Here is a 24,061-nt window from a genome sequence, read left to right on the forward strand (position 1 = left end):
AGGTCCTTCCTAATATGATAGGAAGGACCTCCTATCATATTAGGAAGGTCCTTATGTAATACTTTGTTTCTCCTAGGAAACAAAGTATATCATACCACTCCTTAAATTCATTGACCATTCTTGCTCTCACCACTCTATCAGGCAATGCATTCCATGGTTCAACCACCCTCCATGCAAAGAAACCACTCCTCACCCTATTGCTCACAGCTTCCTTCCGTAACTTCCAGGGATGGCCCCTTGTCATCACTCCTTCCTGCTGTTCAACCAAGCGAAAAAACTTCCCAGTGTCAACCCTGTAACCACCTCTCAGCAGTTTAAAAGTCTCAATCATATCACCTCTCCTTCTATCCACCAAACTCTGCAGTCTACATTCCCTTAGCTGATCCTCATAACTAACATTGTACAGTCCCGACACCATCTTTGTTGTCCACCTTTTTACCCTTTCCGCAGTTAATTTATCCCCTTCAAATCCTGGGGACCAGATCTGAGAACAATAGTCTAAGTGTGGTCTGATCAGAGTCTTATACAACGGAATGATAATTCTTTTATCTCTGCAGGTCATTGTCCTCATTATAGCAGCAATCCTCTGTTGTTACTTTCACCACCTTTGCAGTATGTCCCTTGAATTTCAATCAAGGATCTCTTGTCTCCCCTACTTCCTCCAATAGAGTTGGAGGAGCTATACTATGCAGCATCTCCTTCCTCTTTCTTTTAAGAATAACAAGAGTAGCAGCCAGTCAACATCCATTTATTATCCAGCTCGAAACTTATTCAACCATCTTTCCCTCATTTGTTCTATCTATCTCTGGTCTTCAGAACAATCTACCTTATTCTCTAAAGAATACAACCATCAGCTGTTCAACAAACATGACAACAGATTCCTTATTTCTTCTTACCAGCACTTGGTACTGATGTGCTATAGGTCTTGCAATCTTTGTGTATGGGTCAGATATTAAAACAAAGCCAAAACTATTGTTAAAAGAAACTCTGGAAAAAGAGATTTTAAATATCTCTTATGTAATAGAAAAAATTCATTGCAATAAACAAAGTTATGGGAAAGATGCATTGAGTCGTAAAAGTGGAAAAAGTGTGGATATCTTGAAGACATTATGTAAACTTGGTTACAGAAAAAAAGGCACCTCATCTCAGAAAAAAGAGACATCTGTTTATAATTTTCAAAATAAGTTGGCCTACTTATTTTCATTCAACTTCTAGTATAGCAAACACTGTTATGTTGATCACAAACTACTGAAAAAAATTCTATTGCATCAGTGCTGTTCTAAATGAGGAGAGAAATAAATTCTCTCCTTATTACAGTAACCTTTTAGTGGAATAAGATTTCCTGTTATCAGTTAATTATTTAGAAAATAAATTTTCTCTGTGTAGAAACCATTTTGATGGAATGTTTTTATTTATGCCCATTACTTTAAGATATAAATAAAGAAGTAGGGTTTTTCATTTTTGTACCATTTAAAAAAAAAAAAAAAGGAGAAACTGTTATCATATTTTCCAAACTTTTTATTCCTTCCTGCTGGTATTGAATATAATGAGGTAAGCATTACATTCATTTACAGATATAAGTTGCCATGTTTCATAGCTTATCAAAATGTATCTGCTAAATAATTAGCAAGTTATTTTTTATTATACAAGTATACCAGCTTGATACTTTGCATACTCTCTTTTTTTCAGGATCTCAAAAAGTATAATTATTATTACTGGTTTGCATTTCCCGCTCTCTGTTTCCCAGAAGCCAGCTATCTGGAAAGACAACCAAAACCACTTAAAGATTACTTTGATAAAAATCAGGTAATTAAACAGAAATAATCATGTATTATTATTTTGCACAGTCGTATAATTTAAAGTTTTGAAGTACATGCAATAATGATATTATCATGAGTTCACTTAAGGGTGAAAGTTGGTTAACTGAGCATAGACTTCCCTGCATATGGAATATTGAGAATTAAATTTAGGCATTTGAATCAGCATCCATCCTTGCCTACCCATATGTGTGTCTGCTTGAATGCTTACTAACACCTATGGTGTTAGTAAGCATTCATGATGAAAGAACTAAAGAGAAGGACAATTTGAGACTTAACTATTAAACTATATTAGCTAAAAATATGTATGCATTATGATATCAGATGTTATACCAACTATTGCTTTGCCTAGTTGTTATTTTCTTTCCTACCAGGAAACTTAAGTTCTTCAAGGGTGGAAATAGCATAAGTTAATGAATTATTTAAATTCATATACTTTTTGCCTTTATAAGTCGATGTAGTTGTTAATGAGGTGTTGACACTGCTGCTGGTTGGTGAGAGTGAGCGTGAGGTACTTGGGAATTGGTGAAACAAGAAAAGGTTACTGCCAAAAATGGATATATGTGGAAGCATAAAGCGGGTGATTATAGGAAGCTCTGTAGTCAGTTAGCATCAGAACGTTGGGTAGATGAGCTGAGTAGAAAAGATGTTGACAGTGCATGGAAAGTCATAAGGCAGTATCTGACATAAGCAATGTATAACTGCATACCAAGGGTTAGGCGAGTAAATAGATCAGGAGTGAAATGAATAAACAGTGAAATCAAGCAAGCTGTGCTGGAAAAGAAAATTCTATGGAGGAGATACAAGACAGTTGGTAATGATCAGATCCATGATAAAGTATGGTAAAGAAAGAAAAGGTGCAGTATGAGAGGAGATTGGCTGGTCAGACCAAGGTTAACTGAAGGGAAATTTTCTGCTATATGGCAAGCAAGAGAAAGAATAATTATCACAGGTTGACACTGGTGATCATGGTATCGGAATAGCAGTTGCAAAGGATATAGTGGAATTATTGAACAAGCACTTTATCAGTGTATATCATACTGGTGTAAATGATGCTGTACAGTATATAGAAGGGAGGCAAGTATTAGGAGAATTGGAAGTGAAAGAATCAGAGGTGCATCAGTTGTTGATTGGGTTAGATGTTAATAAGGCTTTGGGAATGGATGACATATCACCACATATTAAGGAATGCGCACAACAGTTAGCAATGCCCTTGACCTGTTTATTTAATGAAATTCTTGCAGTAGGTAGGGTTCCTAAGGAGTGGAAAGAAGGCAAAATAGTACCACTCCAAAAGCATGGTTCTAGGATAGAAGTTTTCAATTATAGACCAGTCTGTATAACTACAGTTGTAGTCGAGGTCAGTGGCGGCTCGTGGCTTGAAATCATGGGGCTGCTGCAACTTTCGAAATATGCATACACACTGTATGAATGAATGAAATCAACCAAGCTGTGCTGGATTTCACTCTATACATGTTTGGATAAAATATCAAAATTATGGTAAAAATTAAAAAAATTTAAACATGAAAAAATATTGTTCAGTCTAATGTCAAACACGTCAAAATTATAAGTTTAGTATAATTCAAAATTACTTAAAAATAAAATATATTCTTCTTGTTTTGTTTCATGAAAAAGTATTGTTTATTATCGATAAAATTATACAGTTGAGTATAATTCAAAATTACTTAAAAATAAAATCCATTCCTTTAATTTTAATTTAAAGGAATGGATTTACAATTTTTGGACATTACACTTAAATCCTTTAATTGTAATGTCCAAATATTTAAAGAGATGGAGTAAACATGATAAGCACTACGAACACTCTACTACTGGTACAAACTGCATATAAACAACGGTGGAACTGCAGAATGGACAGTGCCGCATTACGCTAATAGCTCGCATCTCACTATGACATGCATATGTATGCGCACATAGCAATATGACACTGTAGGAAACACAGTGCTGCTAGCGTCCTTCGCCATCCTAAGTGCTACAAGATGGATTTTTATTATTTTTTATACAAAATAAGAGAATTGTATAGGATTGTTAATGATAAAATTAAATATTATAAGCAAATATAAATAAATTAGCCAGCAAAGTTGGTCGATTGGTAGAGCCTCTGCTACTAATGGCTCACATAAAAAGTTAAGCCAGTTTGAGCATGGTTAGTAGTTTGAAGGATTTCAATAGTTCGATGCTGTTGCACACTCTCTCTCGATGGGCCTTTGGACTCCTTGGAGGTGTCACATAATAATAATAAATTAATAAATATATATCGAGAAAAATTGGGGTGTTGCAGTTCTGCAGTGCCTATGCACGAGCCTCCCCTGGTCAAAGTGTTGGAGAGATTGGTTAGAAATAGAATACAGGATTGTATTACTAGACATAGCATTCTTTATTATGGTCAGCATGGGTTTTGAAAGGGCTGGTTTTATTTTAGCAATCTGCTTATGTTTTATAATAATGTAACAAGTGTGTTAGATAAGGGAAAATCATATACAGTGATATTCTTGTACTTTGCAAAAATGTTTGATGGATTACCACATGATAAGTTGGTGTACAAACTAAACTACAGAGGATGAGAATAGATAGCATATTGGTTATATGGATCAGAGATTGCTTCTTTGAACCATACCAGTAAGTTGTGTATGATAGAGCAGTGTCTCAAAAAAGGAGGGTAACAGTGCCATGCCCCAGTGTTCTGTTCTTAGATCCCTGCTATTTAACTTGTTTGTAAATGATATATCATGTGACTGACTGGAAATTTCAGTTGTTTGCTGATGATGCAAAGTTGCAGAGAATTATAGGTAGCACCGCATTGTTGATGTTTCCCTTCAGGAAGATTTAAATAGATTTTTGACTTGGACAAAGGAATAGGTTTTGTAGTTTTAAAATTAATAAGTACAAGGTGTTGCATTTTGGAGTGCAGGAATATAAGACTGTGTACTCTATTGACGGTGCCATACTACAGGAAAGGAATGAGATTCAAGATTTGGGAGTGATGTTTGACATTAGACTGAAATTAGAGGGCATATTGCAAGTGTTGCAAAGACTGTATGTTGTAATGCTGTTATGATAAGAAGTACTCTAACATATAGAGATATGGAAGTGGTTATGCCACTATATAAAGCACTGGTCATACCACACTTGGACTATTGTGCTCAAATTTGGCCCTGGTTTTCAGTGTGATGTGGAATCATTGGAGGAGATCCAGAGGCGAGTGACTAAGACAATATCAGGGCTTTGGAATGATGGCTATGGAGAGAGGTTGAATAAATATGGATTGCAGAGCTTGGTGGATAGGAGGAAAAGTGGTGACATGACAGAGACATTTAAGTTAGTGAGACGATTTTTTTGGATTATAAAAATCCAAAAAACCACATAGGATTATAAAAATAGTAAAAGGAGAGAAGAGAAGAACCAGAGGCTGTCTTGGAAGTTATATAAGAATGTGGTGAAGAGAAGAGGGGGTGTGAGGAGTAGATCTTTTGTAGAGAATTGTCAGTGAATGGAACACATTACCAGAATGCGTTGTTAATGCAAGGAGTGTTAATAATTTTAAGATTCGGTATGAGAAATATGTTGTCAGTTGAATGAATCTTCCATGATAAGTCTGCTGACTCCATAGAGGTGTAATAATAATAATTATTATATATGAGGTGTAGGATGCCAGCATGTGAAGATAAAAGTGGTTGGTCAGGGTAATTAAAAATCTAAGTAGTAGTATTAAGAGAAGACTTTTTTGTGTGTGTATATCTTTATTGATATTGGATTTTAAGTTTGCACTATTCAGTTTCACTGTTTTGTAAAATTTTCTTTGTCTTTATATCTGCCTGTGCATTTATCTGTGGTGATGGCCCTAGATATAACATATTATCATCCACCCTGCCACCATTTTAAGATTACATTATTTATAGCATAGTCAAGGATGGCACAGTGTAGTATAGTCAAGGGAAGACTGTGGTAAGAACATAGAAAATAAATATCAAGAAGGTGGCAAGATATTCTTGAGGTTGTTGAAGAAGCTCAGAAATGGAGGAAGAGTGCTGTAAAAGGAATTAGAGATGATAAAGGTGACATGAAAACTGGAGAATAAGAGATCCTTGAAGTATGGAGTAATTTGAAAAATTGCCAAATGAAACAATCAGTGACATCACAGTGGTAAAAAAAATACTTACCAGGCATGCAAGCAGGAATACATATCGATACTTGAAATGGAAAAAGCCATCAAAAGCCTGAAATGTGGAAAGGCAGCTGGAGTAGATGATATTCGACCATAAATGCTCAAGCACGGAGATATAAAAGTCTTGCAGAGGCTGCACTGCATAGTGCAGCCTTTGCAAGAGGAACGTTTCATCTGGAATTCGTTCCTCTTGCAGAGGAACGAATTCCAGATGATTGGAGTAGAACTCTCATAGTGCCCATATATAAAAAGGGAAATAAAACTGAATGTGAGAATTACAGAGGTATTTCCCTACTGAGTATTCCTGGCAAAATTTATGCAAGTGTACTTGAGAAACGGTTGAGAAGGATTGCGGAAGAAAAGCTTGGTGAAGAACAAGTTGGATTCAGGCCAAATGGAGGCTGTCAGGATCAGACCTTCACTTTACATCAAATAGTTGTCAGGATCAGGAGGGCTCTCACTATCACATTTTCACTTTATGACAGATAGTTGAGAAATCATGGGAATATAACAAAGATCTGTATTTAAGTTCTGTAGATCTGGAAAAGGCATATGACCAGGTGCTAGGAGAGAAGCTATTCAAAACGTGACGTTATATGGTGTTAATGGGACATTATATCAAGTAATAATTAGTCTTTATTTGAGTCAGCAGTTAGAATTGAAGGAAATCAGGAAGATAGTTTTATGTTAAATCTGGTGTGAGACAAGGATGTACATTATCCCGTCTTTTATTCATTATCTATATGGATCACATTATGAAGGAAAGTGATATTAAACATGATATCAAAATTGGAGATGTTAATGTTAGCTCTTTACTTTATGCAAATAATTTTATACTTCTAAATAATCTGCTACAAGTCTGCAAGATTCCCTGACTAAATTGAATAACTGTTGTAATAGATATGGTATGAAGCTCAGCAATAACAAGATAAAGACAATGAACTTAGGCACAATTTTTAGTGAAGAAGGTAAATTAAATATGGAAATAGACAACAGAATCAACAAAGCTGGTATGATAGGAAGTCAACTGAATAAATTTATATGGGATAGGAGAGAAATTAGAGACAAAACAAAACACTAAATTAGCTGTATAAAAAAAGTGTTCAACCTAATTTCAATTTATGGATGTGAGAATTGGGTTAGAAGTAAAACAGTTGACCCAAAGACTAGAGACCACAGATATGCGAGTCCCGAGAAAGATTAGGTGCATGAACAGGTGGCATCAATAGCAAGATAATATTAAAAATGAGGATATTAGGAAAGAACTTGATATTGTTCGCATCCAGGAATGTGTTAGCAGAGCTAATCTCAGGTGGTACGGTCACTTAAACAGAATAGGAGAGGAAAGAAAAAATTTTTTACCTTGGGTATAAATTATGTTAAAGATACCAAGCAATTTTATAAGCTAGGTTTATAATTCTTTTTCCCAAGTAAGCAAACAGACAAGTAAGTCAAGTTTGAGGCTGCACGTAGTGCAACACTAGGCAACTCGTTGCAAAGGTGGAGTAAGATCTGATCAGTTTCCTTAGAATTTTCCCCTAATATACCCAAGGGAAAAAACTTTCTACATCTTACTCTCATCCAGAGGCTTTTATTTAATGAGTCAAAGCACCTTATGGCAATTTGTTTAAGTAAAATATTTATAAGCTCTGTATTACTTCATCCTTGGAATTTTTTAGGTCTTGCTCCCACTGACGAGACCTCAATAAAAGTCAAAACCAGTATGGGTAGTAATCTCTGCAAGGAAATGTGCTTTGCATTAGGGAAAAATTCTAAGGAAAGTGATTAGAGCTTACTCCACCTTTACAACGAGTTGCCTAGTGTTGCACTACGTGCAGCCTCAAACTTGACTTACTTGTCTCTTTGCTTACTTGGGAAAAAAGGATTATAAACCTAGCTTATAAAATTGCTTGGTATCTTTAACATAGGAGAGGAAAGATTAGCAAAACATGTTATCTATCATGACTCCAACATTGTCAGATCTTATATTTCTATTTTCTAAGGCACTTTTTACTGTATCAATCCACATATATTTTGGTCTTCCACTGGGTCTTTTTCCTGCCAACTTGGCAAAGAACAAGTGGAAGACCAAAATATATGTGGATTGATACAGTAAAAAGTGCCTTAGAAAATAGAAATATAAGATCTGACAATGTTGGAGTCATGATAGATAACAATTTGATTTGGAGGAAAATTGTTGATAGGAAGTTAGTGATAATGTAAATTTTTCATGTAGTACTATCATATCCTGTACACCCCCTTGACGGTACATATCAGGAATTTGATGATGATATTCAAGGATTTTGTGTCATGTATGTATATCATGGGTTAAAAATATGGGAATGTATATGTGTGCATTAAATGTAAGCAGTAGGAAGTTAGTAGTATGTTAGTCGATGAAGAGAACGGGAACAAGTTGTTTCTGGATTTGACCTTAGGCAGTTTGGCAGAGGGAGGTATTTTGACTAATGGCAGTGATTGTGCGAGTGAATGTCGACTGAAAGAAGGATGTGTAGAGCAAGAAATAGAATTGATTAGAAAGGAGATGGAAGATATCAAGACTGAGTTGGGATGAATGAAGTGATTAAGAGACTAGATAGGCTAGCAAGTGCAAGAATTAGTTGATGGAGAATGAGAGTAGGGTGTGAGAGAGAGGAAGGTGGGAGAGAATGGGAGAAAAACAAGAGAGTGGAAGTAAGGGATAGAGAGATGAGAGGAAGGATGGGGAAAGGGAGAGAAAGGACTGAGAGATTGGAAGCAGAAAGGATCAGGGATGCTAGTAATAGAAGAATGAATGAAGCTGTTAAGAGAGTTATGTATGGAGACTTGAATGATTCGGGGTGAATAGAGTGCTAGAGGAATGCATGCTGGGAAGAACAATAGAGAATGTGGCAATTGCCATGAAGTGAAATGAAAATATAGAGGAGACGATAGAGATGGTTGGTTCGTATGAATAACCTAAGAGGTCTGAATTATGTAGCAAGAGATTTGAGATTGATGTTAGGGACAGTGCAGCAGAAATGTGTCATAGAGAATATAGTAAGTACTGTATCGGTGTGATAATACAGAGTATACGAGATGACCAGTGATAATGAATGAGATGATAGCAAGAATGTGTAGCAAAAGAAGTCTGAAAATGTAAAGTACATTTGAGGATAGAAGGGGGCTGTGTGCAAAAGGTGGATTACATTTGAATACAGAAGGATGCAGGCATTTGGAGAGACTGTTTTCTGCCCAAGTGAGTGTTAGGGTAGGAAAACTAGAATTGCAAGAGTGGAATGTAGCAGGAATGGCTTCATGGTTAACTGAGAAGGATGTTCTGACAGGAATAAAGTTGAATTGTGTAGCATATAACTTTACATATAACATGCTGAGGAAGATGCTAAAAATGCTTTGATATGCTAAGAAAGATGCAAAATATGCTTCAATATGTTAATAAAAGCGCAAGAGAGTAAAGTTTGTAAGCCTGCTGCCACGTTATGCTAGAGGCAAACTAAGGAGGGCAATAACGGCTAATGAATCAATATGCAGGTTGTGCAGTGGGAATGACGTAGAGTTTGGGTACCTACAGTCCAAGTTTGATGGACAGAAGGATTTGTATCCTGTTGATGAGCTGTACTTGAATGGAGTCAGAGTTAGGTGTCTAGATAGAGCTTTATTCACTGAGAATATGTAAGTGCCAAGTCAGGAAAATTTGAGAGAATAGGGAGGATGCCGGAGAATGTGTGTGTGTGGGCACCCATGTGGTGAGTGGGTGTGAATGAGCAAAAAAAAGCAGAATCTAGTCTCTTAGGCAACAGTGTCGAATGGGATAGTTAATTCAGGATGTAAAGGTGGTTGAGAGATAAGGGAATGCTACAGTTCTGTTTACAAATGCTAGAATTATCAGGAATAAGAGGGAGGAGTTTTTGACATTGGTTGTGCAACCTCCCCAACAGTTATAGGCATTAGTGAGACTTGGCTAACAGTAGATGGCTTAATTACAGAGATAGAATGTGATGGGTTTAGTATTTTCAGGAGGATAGAGTAGACAGAATGGAGGGTGGGGTTCTGCTGATGATAGCTAATAAATTGCAGGCAACAAGAGTTGGAGTTTTTAAGGCAAATTGTCTCTTTTGAGGCAATCTTCTGTGAGATTGAGGCGAATAAAGCAAAATATAAAATTGGTTGCTGCTGTAAACCAGGGTGCACCAGGGATAATGTGTAAGACATGCATCAGCAGATTTGTACAATGAGTGCAAGTCAAGTTGTTATTATGGGGGACTTGGAGACCTAGACTGGATGGAGGAACGATCACATTTCAGAAAGGGAATGGAATTTACATGCTTACTGAGAAATAATTACCTGAAGCAACATGTGATGGAGAGGGTACTTGGGGTATGTGAGTGGTTGGATGTTGTTATAGGATCAGAAGACCCATCCATTACTAAAGTTATGAATGAGTCTTCTGGAATTTCTACATTGCCTCCAGTTGGGGAAGTTATCATGTGGTCTTGGCTTGAGAGGTAGTAAAATGTGGAAATTCTAGTTAAGAAAAAAGGGGGGGGTACATGTGGACTACAAAGCAGGTGATTATGATACACTTAGGAGGCAGCTTGATAACAAAGATCTGCAAGGGAAGGATGTTAACACTGCATGTGAGATAGTCAAGGGGTATCTGGAGGAAGCACTATCAGACTGCATACCCAAGGTCAGAAGGGTAAATCAGGTAGGAGTTAGATTGAATGAGTGGCATCATTAAGCATGAACTACAAAAAGAAAAAAAAAGTTCTAGAGGGTATCTAAGGAGAAAGGTGACCAGCATGGTAAGGAAGGCAAAATCAGATAATGAGAATTAAATTAGCCAAAGGAAATCCTAAAGCGTTCTTTCATTATGTGGCAAGTAGGAAGAGATTGGAATAGTTGAGTTACTGAGTGACCATTTTGGAAGAGTATATCATCCAAGAGAGAATATTGCTATGGCAGAGGTGATTGGAACTGATGTAAGAACAGAGGTTAACGAATTGGAGATACTTGGGATATTGTAGAATCTCAATGCAAATGCAGCTGCAGGACTGGATAGAATATCAGCTCATGTTTTATGAGAATGTGCAAGGGAACTGGCAATTTGACTTGGATATTTGATTTAAGTCTCGGCTCTGGCAAAGTCCCAAGGGATGGAAGGAGGGCAAATAATTCCTTTGTGTAAAGGAGGAACTAAGTCTCTGATAGCAAATTATAGACCAACAGTATCTTAGGGGGAGTGGTAAAAGTACTGGAAAAATTGGTCAAAAGGAGAATTCAAGAATGGGTTGATAAGAATATAATACTTTATGAAGGGCAGCATTGCTTTGTGAAAGGTTGGTCATGCTTTAGTAATTTCATGACTTTTTGTAATAGAATATGACAGCTGAGTTGGATAAAGAAATGGCTACAAGATGATACTGCGATTTTGCAAGGAATTTAACAGGATTCCACATGGAACTCTGTTACACAAAATGGAACAAATGAGGATGGATATGAAACTGATGATATAGATATAAGGGTGGCTGATTAACAGATACCAAAAAGTAGTAAATGGAAGAGCACAGCCCAGGGGAAAGCATGTGACTAGTGATGTCCCTCATTGTTTGGACTACTACTGTTTAATTTGTACATAAATGATATAGGAAATAATTTGAAGGGAGATATTCAGTTGTTTGCTGATGATGCAAAGTTGGGTAAGTGATGTAGAGAGCTTGCAGGATGACTTAATAAGCTGACAGTATGGGCAAAACATATATCAATTTAATGTGGAAAAAGTAAATTCATGTATTTCAGAATAAAAAGATTACGATGCCAAATTGTGGGAACTGTACTCACTCCAGGAAATTGATGAAGCCAGGGATTTGTAGTAGATACAGAGTTGAAGTTTAGACGGTATATTGCTAATTACTTGGTTATTTTAGAACACATTAACAAGTAGAGATAAGTTAAATTAAAGATGCCAAGAAATTATAGTGATGGCATTTCTGAAGTCCTTCTGAAGAGATGGTTGGGGAATAGGGAAGGATTTGATTATTTTTTTAATTCTGTAGTCACTGTAGCCATTGGAAAGGATAAAACCTTGGATAAAGGTTTCATCCTTTATCCAAGTGTAAGCAAACGAAGTTTGGATGTGAAGTCACTTCACAACTGGACTACTTGCATATAGGGGCTAATGACTTCACATTAATTTCCTTAGTATCCCATAATGCAAGGCTATACTTAGATATGTATAATGCTATGCATTATGGGAAAGGACACCTATATCCGACCGGTTTTGACCTTTATTGAGGTCACATCATTGGGATCCAGACCTAGAAAAGATACCAAGGGATGGGAGGTCATTAGCCCTATATACAAATAGCCCAGTTGTGAAGTTAACTTCACATGCAAAATTTGTTTACTTGCATTTGGAAAAAGGATGACACTAAGAATGTAATTTCTTGGCATCTCTAATTTATAGTATAACCAGGTGAAAAAGCTCTTTAATCCAAAGCATTTTAGTAATTAGGTATGATACCTTTGACTACTTGTATTTGGGAAATATATGACTTCTGCATTACTTTAAACTTGGTATCTCTTCTGGGTCTGGTTCCCACTGATTAATAAACTTCAATAAAGGTCAAAATGACACATGTGCAGACCTTCTCCGATACTACCTGAATTTTCATCTTTCACTGTTTTGGAGTAAATGATTATAAAAGTTCAAAAGTTGAGCTTGTTCCTGAATACTACAACATTCTGTGCTTAATCTAAGATTGCTACAACATTCTGACATTGACATTCTTTCCATTAAAAAAAGTAAAATTTGGTATAAAGAAATCCTTAACCTCTTTTGCCCCAAACTTTCACATTTGGGTACTGACAACAATACTTTGTTGCATAACTTATTGAAGTTCCAAGGATACCCTAACAGGAGGGATCTTGCTTGGAGAATTGCACAAGGTCACCTTCCAGTCAATACCATCAAACGGAGGTACTTCAACATCAGAGATCCAATCTGTGACATCTGTTATCGATTGGAAACAGTAGAACATGCGTTCTACAGCTGCCCTCTTGCCCTGTGTATTTGGAACAGATTATGTAATGTGCTGGGTATTCACCGTACAACTTACGTTACAACAGAACCAGTTTTTTTTTTTTTTTTGCGGTACCTATCAGCAATGGGAAGAGAATTTTAATTTTTATTATTAATGATTAAAATACATTTATGGAAGGTTAGGAAGAAACATTGATTTGAAATCAACAATATGACAATCAAATGCTTTATAATATTGTATTTTGGAAATTATATTGTATTGTTCAGTCAGACAATTTTTGTATTTAGAAAGAAACATTCTAGGAGATATGAAATTTTTAGCTAGGTGGTGTAGACCACTCATGTTTTGCACAATTCACCAGGGGGAGATAAAATTCTTCTATGTGTGCTATCAAAACTTTTTTAATTGGTTCCATCCTCTTAATTCAATGTAGTTTTATGGTCAATTGCAGGGATGACTGGAGAGCCATCTCAGGCAGAGAAGGCCAACTCAAGGCAGTTAACTCAGATAAGGCTAACTAATCACCTGGGTATCAGTCATCTTTGCGCTTTGGTTTCAGTTGGTCTTTTGGTTGTTCAAGTGCATGAAGACTAGCAAACAAGATAAACTGATAGCCCTTGGCTGCATGATATAAAAGAGCTGAGGCCTTTTTCTTTGTCTGTCATACTATCTATCTGTCTTTTCTTTCTCCTAATACTATTACGCTCTCTCTTGAACCCCTATAATAACTACTTTAGGCCTGTGATGAACACCCCTTTACTTTTTCACCTCAGTAAAGGTCGAAATTAGTATGGGTAGTGGCCCTTCCCATAATGCATAACATTATAAATGTCTGTATGGGTACGTGCCTTGCATTATGGAATACATCATCATCATCAAATTCCTGACATGTACCCTCAAGGGGTGTACAGGATATGATAGTACTACATGGAAAATTTACATCATTACTAACTTCCTATCTACAATTTTTCCTCCAAACCAGTCTGTTACTTGTCAAGACTCCAACATTATCAGATCTTATATTTCCATTGTCTGAGGCACTTTGTACCATATCAATCCACCTATATCTTGGTCTTCCTCTGCGTCGTCTTCCTGCAACCTTTCAGAGAACACTTGTTTTGCTAATCTTTCCTCGCCCATTCTGCTTAAGTGACAACACCACTTCAGATTAGCTTTGCTAACACATTCCTGGATGCTGACAATGTCTAGTTCTTTCCTAATATCTTCATTTTTAATATGATATTGCCATTGATGCCATCTGTTCACGCCTCTAATCTTTCTCAGGACTCTCATATCTGTGGTCTCTAGTCTTTAGTCAAGTGTTTTACTTCTGACCCAGCTCTCAGATCCATAAGTTAAAACTGGTTTGAACTGTCTTGTATACTGCTAATTTAGTGTTCTGACTAATTTCTCTCTTATTCCATATGAATTTATTCAGATAACTTCCTACTATACCAGCTTTGTTGATTCTGTTGTCTATTTCCATGTTTATTTTACCATTTTTACTAAAAATTGTGCCTAAGTAGCTGAAATGTTTTACTTGTTCCACAGGTTCTCCGTTCACAACACAGTTGACATTTTCAATGATTCTACCTATTTTCATTGTCTTTGTCTTTTTATTGCTGACCTTCATGCCATGTCTATTACAACAGTTATTCAATTTTGTCAGGGAATCTTGCAAACTTGTAGTGGATTTATTTAGAAGTATAACATCGTTCGCATAAAGCAAAACACTTTATGCGGACGATGAAAAGAGCTGACATGTTGTTTATTTTTTTTTTACGGTATATATCAGAACACAGAAACTAAGTAAATAATTAATTTATTAACTTATTGCTGATATTTCGCTGGTGTTATAACCAGCATCTTCAGAGCACAAAAACACAGTTTGTTACAATACGCGAGACTATGAGAACATGGTGTAACCAGCAGACTGGTTAAACAAAATTGTAGCAGCAACACAAAGACTAGAGTCTTGATTTTTTGGCACCCTCTATCTGGGAGAAAAAAAAAAAAAAAAAAAAAAAAAAACTATCACATAAGTCTAGAGTCCTACAAAAAAAAAAAAAATGCACACTAGTTTTTTCTTAGGATGACTGTCTCCCAGATCTTAGGCAAGTTAATACAGCCATATTTGTTGAGATTTGGAGTGTGTTTCAGGGCTTCTGTCGCCTCTAAGAACAATCTCTCCGACTTATAAGAGTTTCTGTGTAGTACTTTTGTGTTTTTCCAGTTGATCCTGTGTGCAGGGGTATCCACAGCATGGTCTGCTAGGCCCGACTTACCATAATGATAATTCAGGACGTATCTTTTGTGTTCGTTGATGCGGATGTTCACAGTTCTTCCTGTTTGACCGTAGTTGGCTTGATTACATGAGCAGGGTACTTGATAGACTCCTGGATGTGATAAAGGGGAAATGCTGTCCTTGGGTGAGCAGATAAGGGTAGCTAATTTGCTACATGGTCTGAATCTAGTGCGTAGTTTATGTTTATTGAGAATTCTTAAAATCTTTTCAGATGTGACTTTGATGTATAGGATGTTGATTGTTTTGTTGTAGTTCTCTGTGGTGGATGGTGGGAGGGGTTTCTTAGGAGCATTTAGTATTTTGTTTATCTTGTGTTGATTATAGCCATTGGCCAAGAAGGTGTGGCATAAATGAGCCAGTTCAGTAGCAAGAGCATTGTCATTGGAACAGATTGCTCTCGCTCTATGGGTGAGTGTTTTTAAAATGCCATATTGTTGAGAAGGATGATGGTGTGATTGTTTGTGTAAGTATCTCGCTGTATGTATGGGTTTTCTAAAAACTGAAAATGATAAGGAACCATCTGGAAGACATGTGATAAGTGTATCCAGGAAGGGCAGACAGTTATTAGCTTCCAGTTCCATAGTAAAGTGGATTTTTGGATGTTGGCTATTTAAATGTGCTAAAAATGTTTCCAATGTCTCTGGGCCATGTGGCCAAATAGACAGTACATCGTCAACATAGCGTAGCCAAAGTGTTGGTTTGAGAGTGGCTGTATTGATTGCTAGTTTTTCCAGGTGTTCTATGTAAAAGTTGGCTGGGGGGGGGGGGGGGGGAAGCCCATGGCTGTCCTATCTATTTGTTTGTATATTTTCCCTTTCCATGTGAAATATCCTGCAAGTATTGTGAATTTGAACAGTTCAAATATATCAGGGGGGAATTGGGACTTCAGTCTGAGCTTTTTAGGGTCAGGTGTTGTAAGATGCTTTTTAGGTGGGCCGAACTTTTGACAAAGGAGGGAGAATTGTTTGTGAGAGTGGCTAGTAGCTTCGCTAAATGTCTAGCCAATTTGTATGTGGGACTATTTATACTGTTCACAATTGGGCATAAGGGTGTGCCTTGTTTGTGAATTTTTGGTGCTCCATAGATCCTAGGTGTCTGAACATGGAAGGGCTTGAGTTTGTTTACTCTGTCTTTGGGCCAGGAGGTGACTTTTTTCAATAATTTTCGTGCCTTATTCTTTCGTGTGTTGGTGGGATTGCGATCTATAATTTTGTATGTTGACTGATCTTGTAATAGTATGTGCATTTTGTTATCATATTCTGTTGTGTCCATCACTATGGTTGCATTTCCTTTGTCTGCTTTTGTTAAGATAATCTGGTTGTTGTTCTGTAGCTCTTTTATAGCAATGAATTCTTTATGTAGATGTTATTTTTGGGAGGATTGGAGTTGATTAAGATGTTGGCCACATCTAAACGTATGTTGCTAGCTATTGTTGGAGGCAGGTCGTATATTCCTCGTTCGATGGACGCCATTATTTCGGCTTTTGGAACTTGTTTGGGAGTCACGGCAAAATTGTGCCCTCGACTTAAATCACTAGTGGCTTCTTTGCTTAAAGTGAGCGACGATAGATTCACGACAACGAGGTCTTGTTGTAATTGCAGTCGTTGTCTGGTGTTCCGTTGTTGGAGATTTTCAAACTTATTTTGGTGCCGGTTTTTGACTCTGTCGAATTCTTTTTTAGCAGTTGCGTCGGTGATGTTATCTAGGATCTCCCAAAGTTCCGTATTTAGAATATTATAAAGTGATTCACGTAGCGTGTTGATGGTTGAATTTGATTTTGCTAGTTCCAGACGAGTGGCGTTAATCTGTTCACGTAATAGCGCTTCACTCGCTCGTCTATAGATACGTTGGGCTTTGGCCGAGTGGAACTTGTTTTTGATTTTAAAACAGTTCAGTATTAAATTGGTGTCTCGACACCTCTTTAAGAAGGCTAACCTGTTCAGTTGCCGCGCCAATTTTAACTTCCACTTACCATATTGTCGTGTCTTACGTACGATATCATCTCCGTGAAGAATCCTTAAACGTGTGGACAGACTTATGTGTTCGTTCGTCGAACATGTTGTTTATTTTTTTTTAGAGTATATATATTAGAACACAGAAACTAAGTAAACAATTAATTTATTAACTTATTGCTGATATTTCGCTGGTGTTATAACCAGCATCTTCAGAGCACAAAAACACAGTTTGTTACAATACGCGAGACTATGACAACATGGTGTAAACAGCAGACTGGTTAAACAAAATTGTAGCAGCAACACAAAGACTAGAGTCTTGATTTTTTGGCACCCTCTATCTGAGAAAAAAAAAAAAACTATCGCATAAGTCTAGAGTGCTACAAAAAAAAAAAATAAAAAAAGAAAGAAAAAAACAGGCGGCATACTAGTTTTTTCTTACGATGACTGTCTCCCAGATCTTAGGCAAGTTAATACAACCATATTTGTTGAGATTTGGAGTGTGCTTCAGGGCTTCTGTCACCTCTAAGAACAATCTCTCCGACTTATAAGAGTTTCTGTGTAGTACTTATGTGTTTTTCCAGTTGATCGTGTGTGCAGGGGTATCCGGAGCATGGTCTGCTATGCCCGACTTGCCATAATGATAATTCCGGACGTATCTTTTGTGTACGTTGATATCATCTCCATGAAGGATTCTTCATGGAGATGATATCGTACGTAAGACACGATAATATGGTAAGTGGAAGTTAAAATTGGCGTGGCAACTGAACAGGTTAGCCTTCTTAAAGAGGTGCCGAGACACCAATTTAATACCGAACTGTTTTAAAATCAAAAACAAGTTCTACTCAGCCAAAGACCAACGTATCTATAAACGAGCGAGTGTAGTGCTATTACGTGAACAGATTAACGCCACTCGTCTGGAACTAGCAAAATCAAATTCAACCATCAACATGCTACATGAATCACTTTATAATATTTTAAATACGGAACTTTGGGAGATCCTAGATAACATCACCGATGCAACAGCTAAAAAAGAATTCGACAGAGTCAAAAACCGGCACCAAAATAAGTTTGAAAATCTCCAAGAACGGAACACCAGACAACGACCGCAATTACAACAAGACCTTGGCGTCATGAATCTATCGTCGCTCACTTTAAGCAAAGAAGCCACTAGTGCTTTAAGTCAAGGGCACAATTTTGCCGTGACTCCCAAACAATTTCCAAAAGCCGAAATAATGGCGTCCATCGAACGAGGAATTTACGACCTGCCTCCAACAATAGCTAACAACATATGTTTAGATGTGGCCAACATCTTAATCAAGTCCAAGCCTCCCAAAAACAACATCCCACATAAAGAATTCATTGCTATAAAAGAGCTACAGAACAACAACCAGATTATCATAACAAAAGCAGACAAAGGAAATGCAACTGTAGTGATGGACACAACAGAATATGATAACAAAATGCACACACTATTACAAGATCAGTCAACATACAAAATTATAGATCGCAATCCCACCAACACAAAATAATAAGGCACGAAAATTATTTGAAAAAGTCACCTCCTGGCCCAAAGACACAGTAAACAAACTCAAGCCCTTCCATGTTCAAACACCTAGGAGATCCTAGGTGTTTGAACATGAATTTTTGGTGCTCCATAGATATGGAGCACCAAAAATTCACAAACAAGGCACACCCTTACGCCCAATTGTGGACAGTATAAATAGTCCCACATACAAATTGGCTAGACATTTAGCGAAGCTACTAGCCACTCTCACAAACAATTCTCCCTCCTTTGTCAAAAATTCGGCCCACCTAAAAAGCATCTTACAATACCTGACCCTAAAAAGCTCAGACTTAATAGTAAGCTTTGATATCACCTCACTATATACAAATGTACCACTTACAGAAACCCTCAATCTACTGAAGTCCCACTTCTCCCCTGATATATTTGAACTATTCAGATTCACAATACATGCAGGATATTTCACATGGAAAGGGAAAATATACAAACAAATAGATGGGACAGCCATGGGCTCCCCCCCCCCCCCAGCCAACTTTTACATAGAACACCTGGAAAAACTAGCAATCAATACAGCTACTCTCAAGCCAACACTTTGGGTATGCTATGTTGAAGATGTACTGGCTATTTGTCCACATGGCCCAGAGACATTGGAAACATTTTTAGCGCATTTAAATAGCCAACATTCAAAAATCCACTTTACTATGGAACTGGAAGCTAATAACTGTCTGCCCTTCCTGGATACACTTATCACACATCTTCCAGATGGTTCCTTATCATTTTCAGTTTTTAGAAAACCCACACATACAGGGAGATACTTACACAAACAATCACACCATCATCCTTCTCAACAATATGACATTTTAAAAACACTCACCCATAGAGCGAGAGCAATCTGTTCCAATGACAATGCTCTTGCTGCTGAACTGGCTCGCTTACGCCACACCTTCTTGGCCAATGGCTATAATCAACACAAGATAAACAAAATACTAAACGCTCCTAAGAAACCCTCCCACCATCCACCACAGAAAACTACAACAAAACAGTCACCATCCCATACATCAAAGGCACATCCGAAAAGATTTCAAGAATTCTCAATAAACATAAACTACGCACTACATTCAGACTATGTAGCAAATTAGCTACCCTTATCCGCTCACCCAAGGACAGCATTCCCCCTTTATCACATCCAGGAGTCTACCAAGTACCCTGCTCATGTAATCAAGCCTACTATGGTCAAACAGGAAGAACTGTGAACATCCGCATCAACGAACACAAAAGATACGTCCGGAATTATCATTATGGCAAGTCGGGCCTAGCAAACCATGCTCTGGATACCCCTGCACACAGGATCAACTGGTAAAACACAAAAGTACTACACAGAAACTCTTATAAGTCGGAGAGATTGTTCTTAGAGGCAACGGAAGCCCTGAAGCACACTCCAAATCTCAACAAATATGGCTGTGTTAACTTGCCTAAGATCTGGGAGATAGTCATCCTAAGAAAAAACTAGTATGGTTTTTTTTTTTTTTTTTTTTTTTTTTTTTGTAGGACTCTAGACTTATGTGATAGTTTTTTTTTTTTTTTTTTTTTTTTTTTCCATATAGAGGGCGCCAAAAAATCAAGACTCTAGTCTTTGTGTTGCTGCTACAATTTTGTTTAACCAATCTGCTGGTTACACCATGTTGTCATAGTCACGCATATTGTAACAAACAGTGTTTGTGTGCTCTGAAGATGCTGGTTATAACACCAGCGAAATATCAGCACTAAGTTAATAAATTAATTATTTATTTAGGTTCTGTGTTCTAATATATGCCGTAAAAAAATAAACAACATGTTCGACGAACACATAAATCTGTCCACACGTAAAAGAGCTGACATTAACATCTCCAATTCTGATATCATGTTTAATATCACTTTCCTTCATAATGTGATCCATATTGATAATGAATAATAGAGGAGATAATGTACATCCTTGTCTCATGTCAGATTTAACATTAAACCATCTTCCTGTACTTCCTTCAATTCTAACTGCTGACTTACAACTCAAATAAAGACTAAGTATTGCTTGATATAATGCCCCATTGACACCATATACATATTGAATAGCTTCTCTCTTTGCATCTTGTCATATGCCTTTTAGAGATCGACAAAACTTAAATACAGATCTTTGTTATATTCCCATGCTTTCTCAACTATTTGTTGTAAAGTGAAGATCTGATCTTGATAGCCTCTATTTGGCTTGAATCCAGCCTTTTTTTCACCAAGCTTTTCCTCAACAATTCTTCTCAACCGTTTCTCAAGTATACTGGCATAAATCTTACCAGGAACACTCAGTAGGGAAATACCTCTGTAATTCTCACATTCAGTTTTATTTCCCTTTTTATATATGGGTACTATGAGAGCGCTACTCCAATTATCAGGAATTCGTCCCTCTGTCTAGGCCTTATGAACTATGCAGTGCAGCCGCTGTAAGACTTTTATACCACCATACTTCAGCATTTCTGGTCGAATATCATCTACTCCTGCTGCCTTTCCACATTTCAAGCCTTTGATGGCTTTTTCTACTTAAAGTATGGATATGTATTCCTGATTGTATGCTTGTTGAGTGTTTTTTTTTTTACCACTGTGCTATCACTGCTTGTTTCATTTAGCAATTTTTCAAAATAATTACTCCACATGTGAAGGATATCTTTTTCTCCTATTTTCATGTCACCTTTATCATCTCTAACTCCTTTTACAGCACCACTCTTTCCTCCATTTATAAGCTTCTCCAGCAACCTTTAGAATATCTTAACACCTTCTTGTTATTTGTTTTCTATGTTCTTATCAAAATCCTCTCATGACTTTGGTTTAGCTAGTTTTACACAGTGTTTAGCTTTCTTACATTTGTCTCTGTATTCTCTAAGAGCACAAGCTGACTAATTTGCCAGGAAATTTTGATATGCTTTCTTCTTTCCCTTCACTGCCTCTTTAACACTTCCTGTGTCCACCATGGAGTGATGATTTTTCTATCCTTACAGAGAACCTCACCACATGCCTCTCTGGCTTAATCAAGCATAGTTTTCTTCAAGGCTTGCCACTGAATCTCCAAGGTTTGGTTGCTGTTCCCAAACCCTTTCATTTTTTTTTCAGTAATCTTTGCGTATTTTAGTCTGCAGTTCACATCTGAGAGCTGCTCAACTTTTATATGCTTAAAATTTTCTTACATGTTATTTTTGTCAATATGAAATTCAATTTTATCCTTCTCAAGACTAAATAGTAATCACTTCCAATTTCAAATCCTCTGCACATTCTGGTGTCCTGCACCAGGGAGAAAACATCACTTTCAACAATAACATAGTCAATGAGACTTTTCCCATTCCTTGCCTCTTCTCTCCATGTGAATTTGTGCACATTTTTATGTTGGAGCATGGTGTTAGTAATAACCATTCCATGTCCTGAGCAGAAATCCAACAGGTATTTGCTATTATTATTAGTTTTTGCTCTTTTGACTGTGCGGTTAGCCTAGTGGCTTTGTGCTTCGCAACCATATGCCTGGGGAAGGAATGTCCCAGGTTCGATTCCCATTGTAGATGTGAGGAATTTGAGGATCTTCCTCAGGCATAGCCAAGTTTGCCGGTCTTGGGCGCGGTCAGTAGGGTTTTTTCCGCCAGTTTATCTGGCGTTTTTCATCCCGCAAACAGGCAAACCGGCCCCGTGAACATACACCTCTACCGTCAAAAAATATCCCCCCCAGCGCAGACCAGGCGATGGGTCGGTTGGGAGTAGTACTAACAAGAAGTCGCATCTAAGTAACACGCGGACCCTGCATAGGAAGTGGGAATAACACGTAGAAGAAGAAGAAGATTAGCTTTTGCTCTTTTCTCCAAATTTTCCCAAAATATTTTTGTATGTCTGACAATCATTTCCTGCTCTGCTATTTAGATACCCAACAAGGACCAACTTTTCCTTTTTCATTGTATCAGTTGCTTTCTCTAAAGTATCAAAAAATTCCTCCACTTCTGTGGGACCATATGCGCAAATAAGTCTCGTTGTCCTATTCCCCGTTGTGATATTTGCCCACATCACTCTACTACTTGAGACTGCTTGCCATTCAAGATTAGCCTCATATTTAGTGTTGAATACTATGGCTATTCCTTCTTTTCCTTGATTGTCATTGCCTGAATATAACATTTGGTATTTACTGCTTTGAAAAATCTCACTAGTTTTTGTCTTTTTTGTTTCAGTCACCTTTGTTATGTTAATCTGGCACTTATCCAATTCCTCAGCTAGCTCCATTTCTTTGCCATTCAGACTTCTTATGTTGATAGTACCGATCTTTAACTCTGGTGATGTTGAGTTGGGCTGTGTTTTCTGATTTGTTCCAGTAGCTGACTTTTCGCTGTTTGCCCTGGTTCCCTGGAGAAAACAACGGGGGGCCTAGTTTAACTGGAACATTTCATGCCGACGCCCCATTCGGCATGAAATTTTGTCATGTTGTACCATCATTTTGTATTTTGGTTTAAGCCAATAAGAATACAATTTGGTCAGCTAAATCCCAAATTGCCAGTCCATCCTCGTTCGTTCAGTATCCAGGTAGATACCCAACAGGGTGCATCACGGGAAGGTGAGGATTGGACATTAGGTCAGAAGCCCTGGTCTGTTCTCCGCATTCCTTTGAAGGCTATGTGGAGGTCTCCTCTCAGTTATACAGCTTTGACCTTTAAGCACCCCATTATGGGATACTAAGGAAATAAATACATGTGAAGTCATTATCCCCTATATACAATGGGATGTATACTATATACATTATGGGATATTAAGGAAGATAAATACATGTGAAGTCATTATCCTCTATATACAAGTAGCCCAGTCGTGAAATTATTTCATGTACAAACTTTGTTTATTTACATTTGAATGAACGATGAAACCAAGAATATAATTTCTTGGCATCTTTAATTTATAGTACACTCGATGGTCAAAACATTAGAGTTAGAGTGATGGGAAGTTAACACTGGCATCACCTGTGCAGAGTGAAACACACCCAAACCGAATACAGACAGTAAATAGGCAGACTTTGGGACTTCCCAACAGTGTATCGCAATTGATGAGCATGAGTAAGTGTGGTATATAAGTGATCTCAGTGACTTTAATCGTTGATATATTATCAGTGCAAGACAGATTCATTCTGTTGCCTGGTAAGAACCTTGGGTTCTCAAGGGCAACAACTATAGCATAAACGGACATACTTTCCTAT

General features: G+C 37.3%; 1 protein-coding gene across 5 annotated transcripts in view; it reads left to right on the forward strand.

Annotated features, from left to right (window-relative positions):
- Atg7 (Autophagy-related 7) overlaps positions 1 to 24,061 on the forward strand; it is a 350,749-nt gene that overhangs the window by 114,182 nt on the left and 212,506 nt on the right. For all 5 annotated transcript variants that reach the window (XM_090402077.1, XM_090402076.1, XM_090402073.1 and 2 more), the window contains one exon: positions 1,690 to 1,806. In XM_090402077.1, coding sequence (XP_090258203.1) covers positions 1,690 to 1,806 — 117 coding nt within the window. The remainder of the gene's footprint in view (positions 1 to 1,689; positions 1,807 to 24,061) is intronic.

This window comes from Typopeltis vanoorti, chromosome 12 (genome assembly GCF_054136105.1).
Source record: "Typopeltis vanoorti isolate ZY-2024b chromosome 12, IOZ_Tvanoo_1.0, whole genome shotgun sequence".
Lineage (NCBI taxonomy): Eukaryota > Metazoa > Arthropoda > Arachnida > Uropygi > Thelyphonidae > Typopeltis > Typopeltis vanoorti.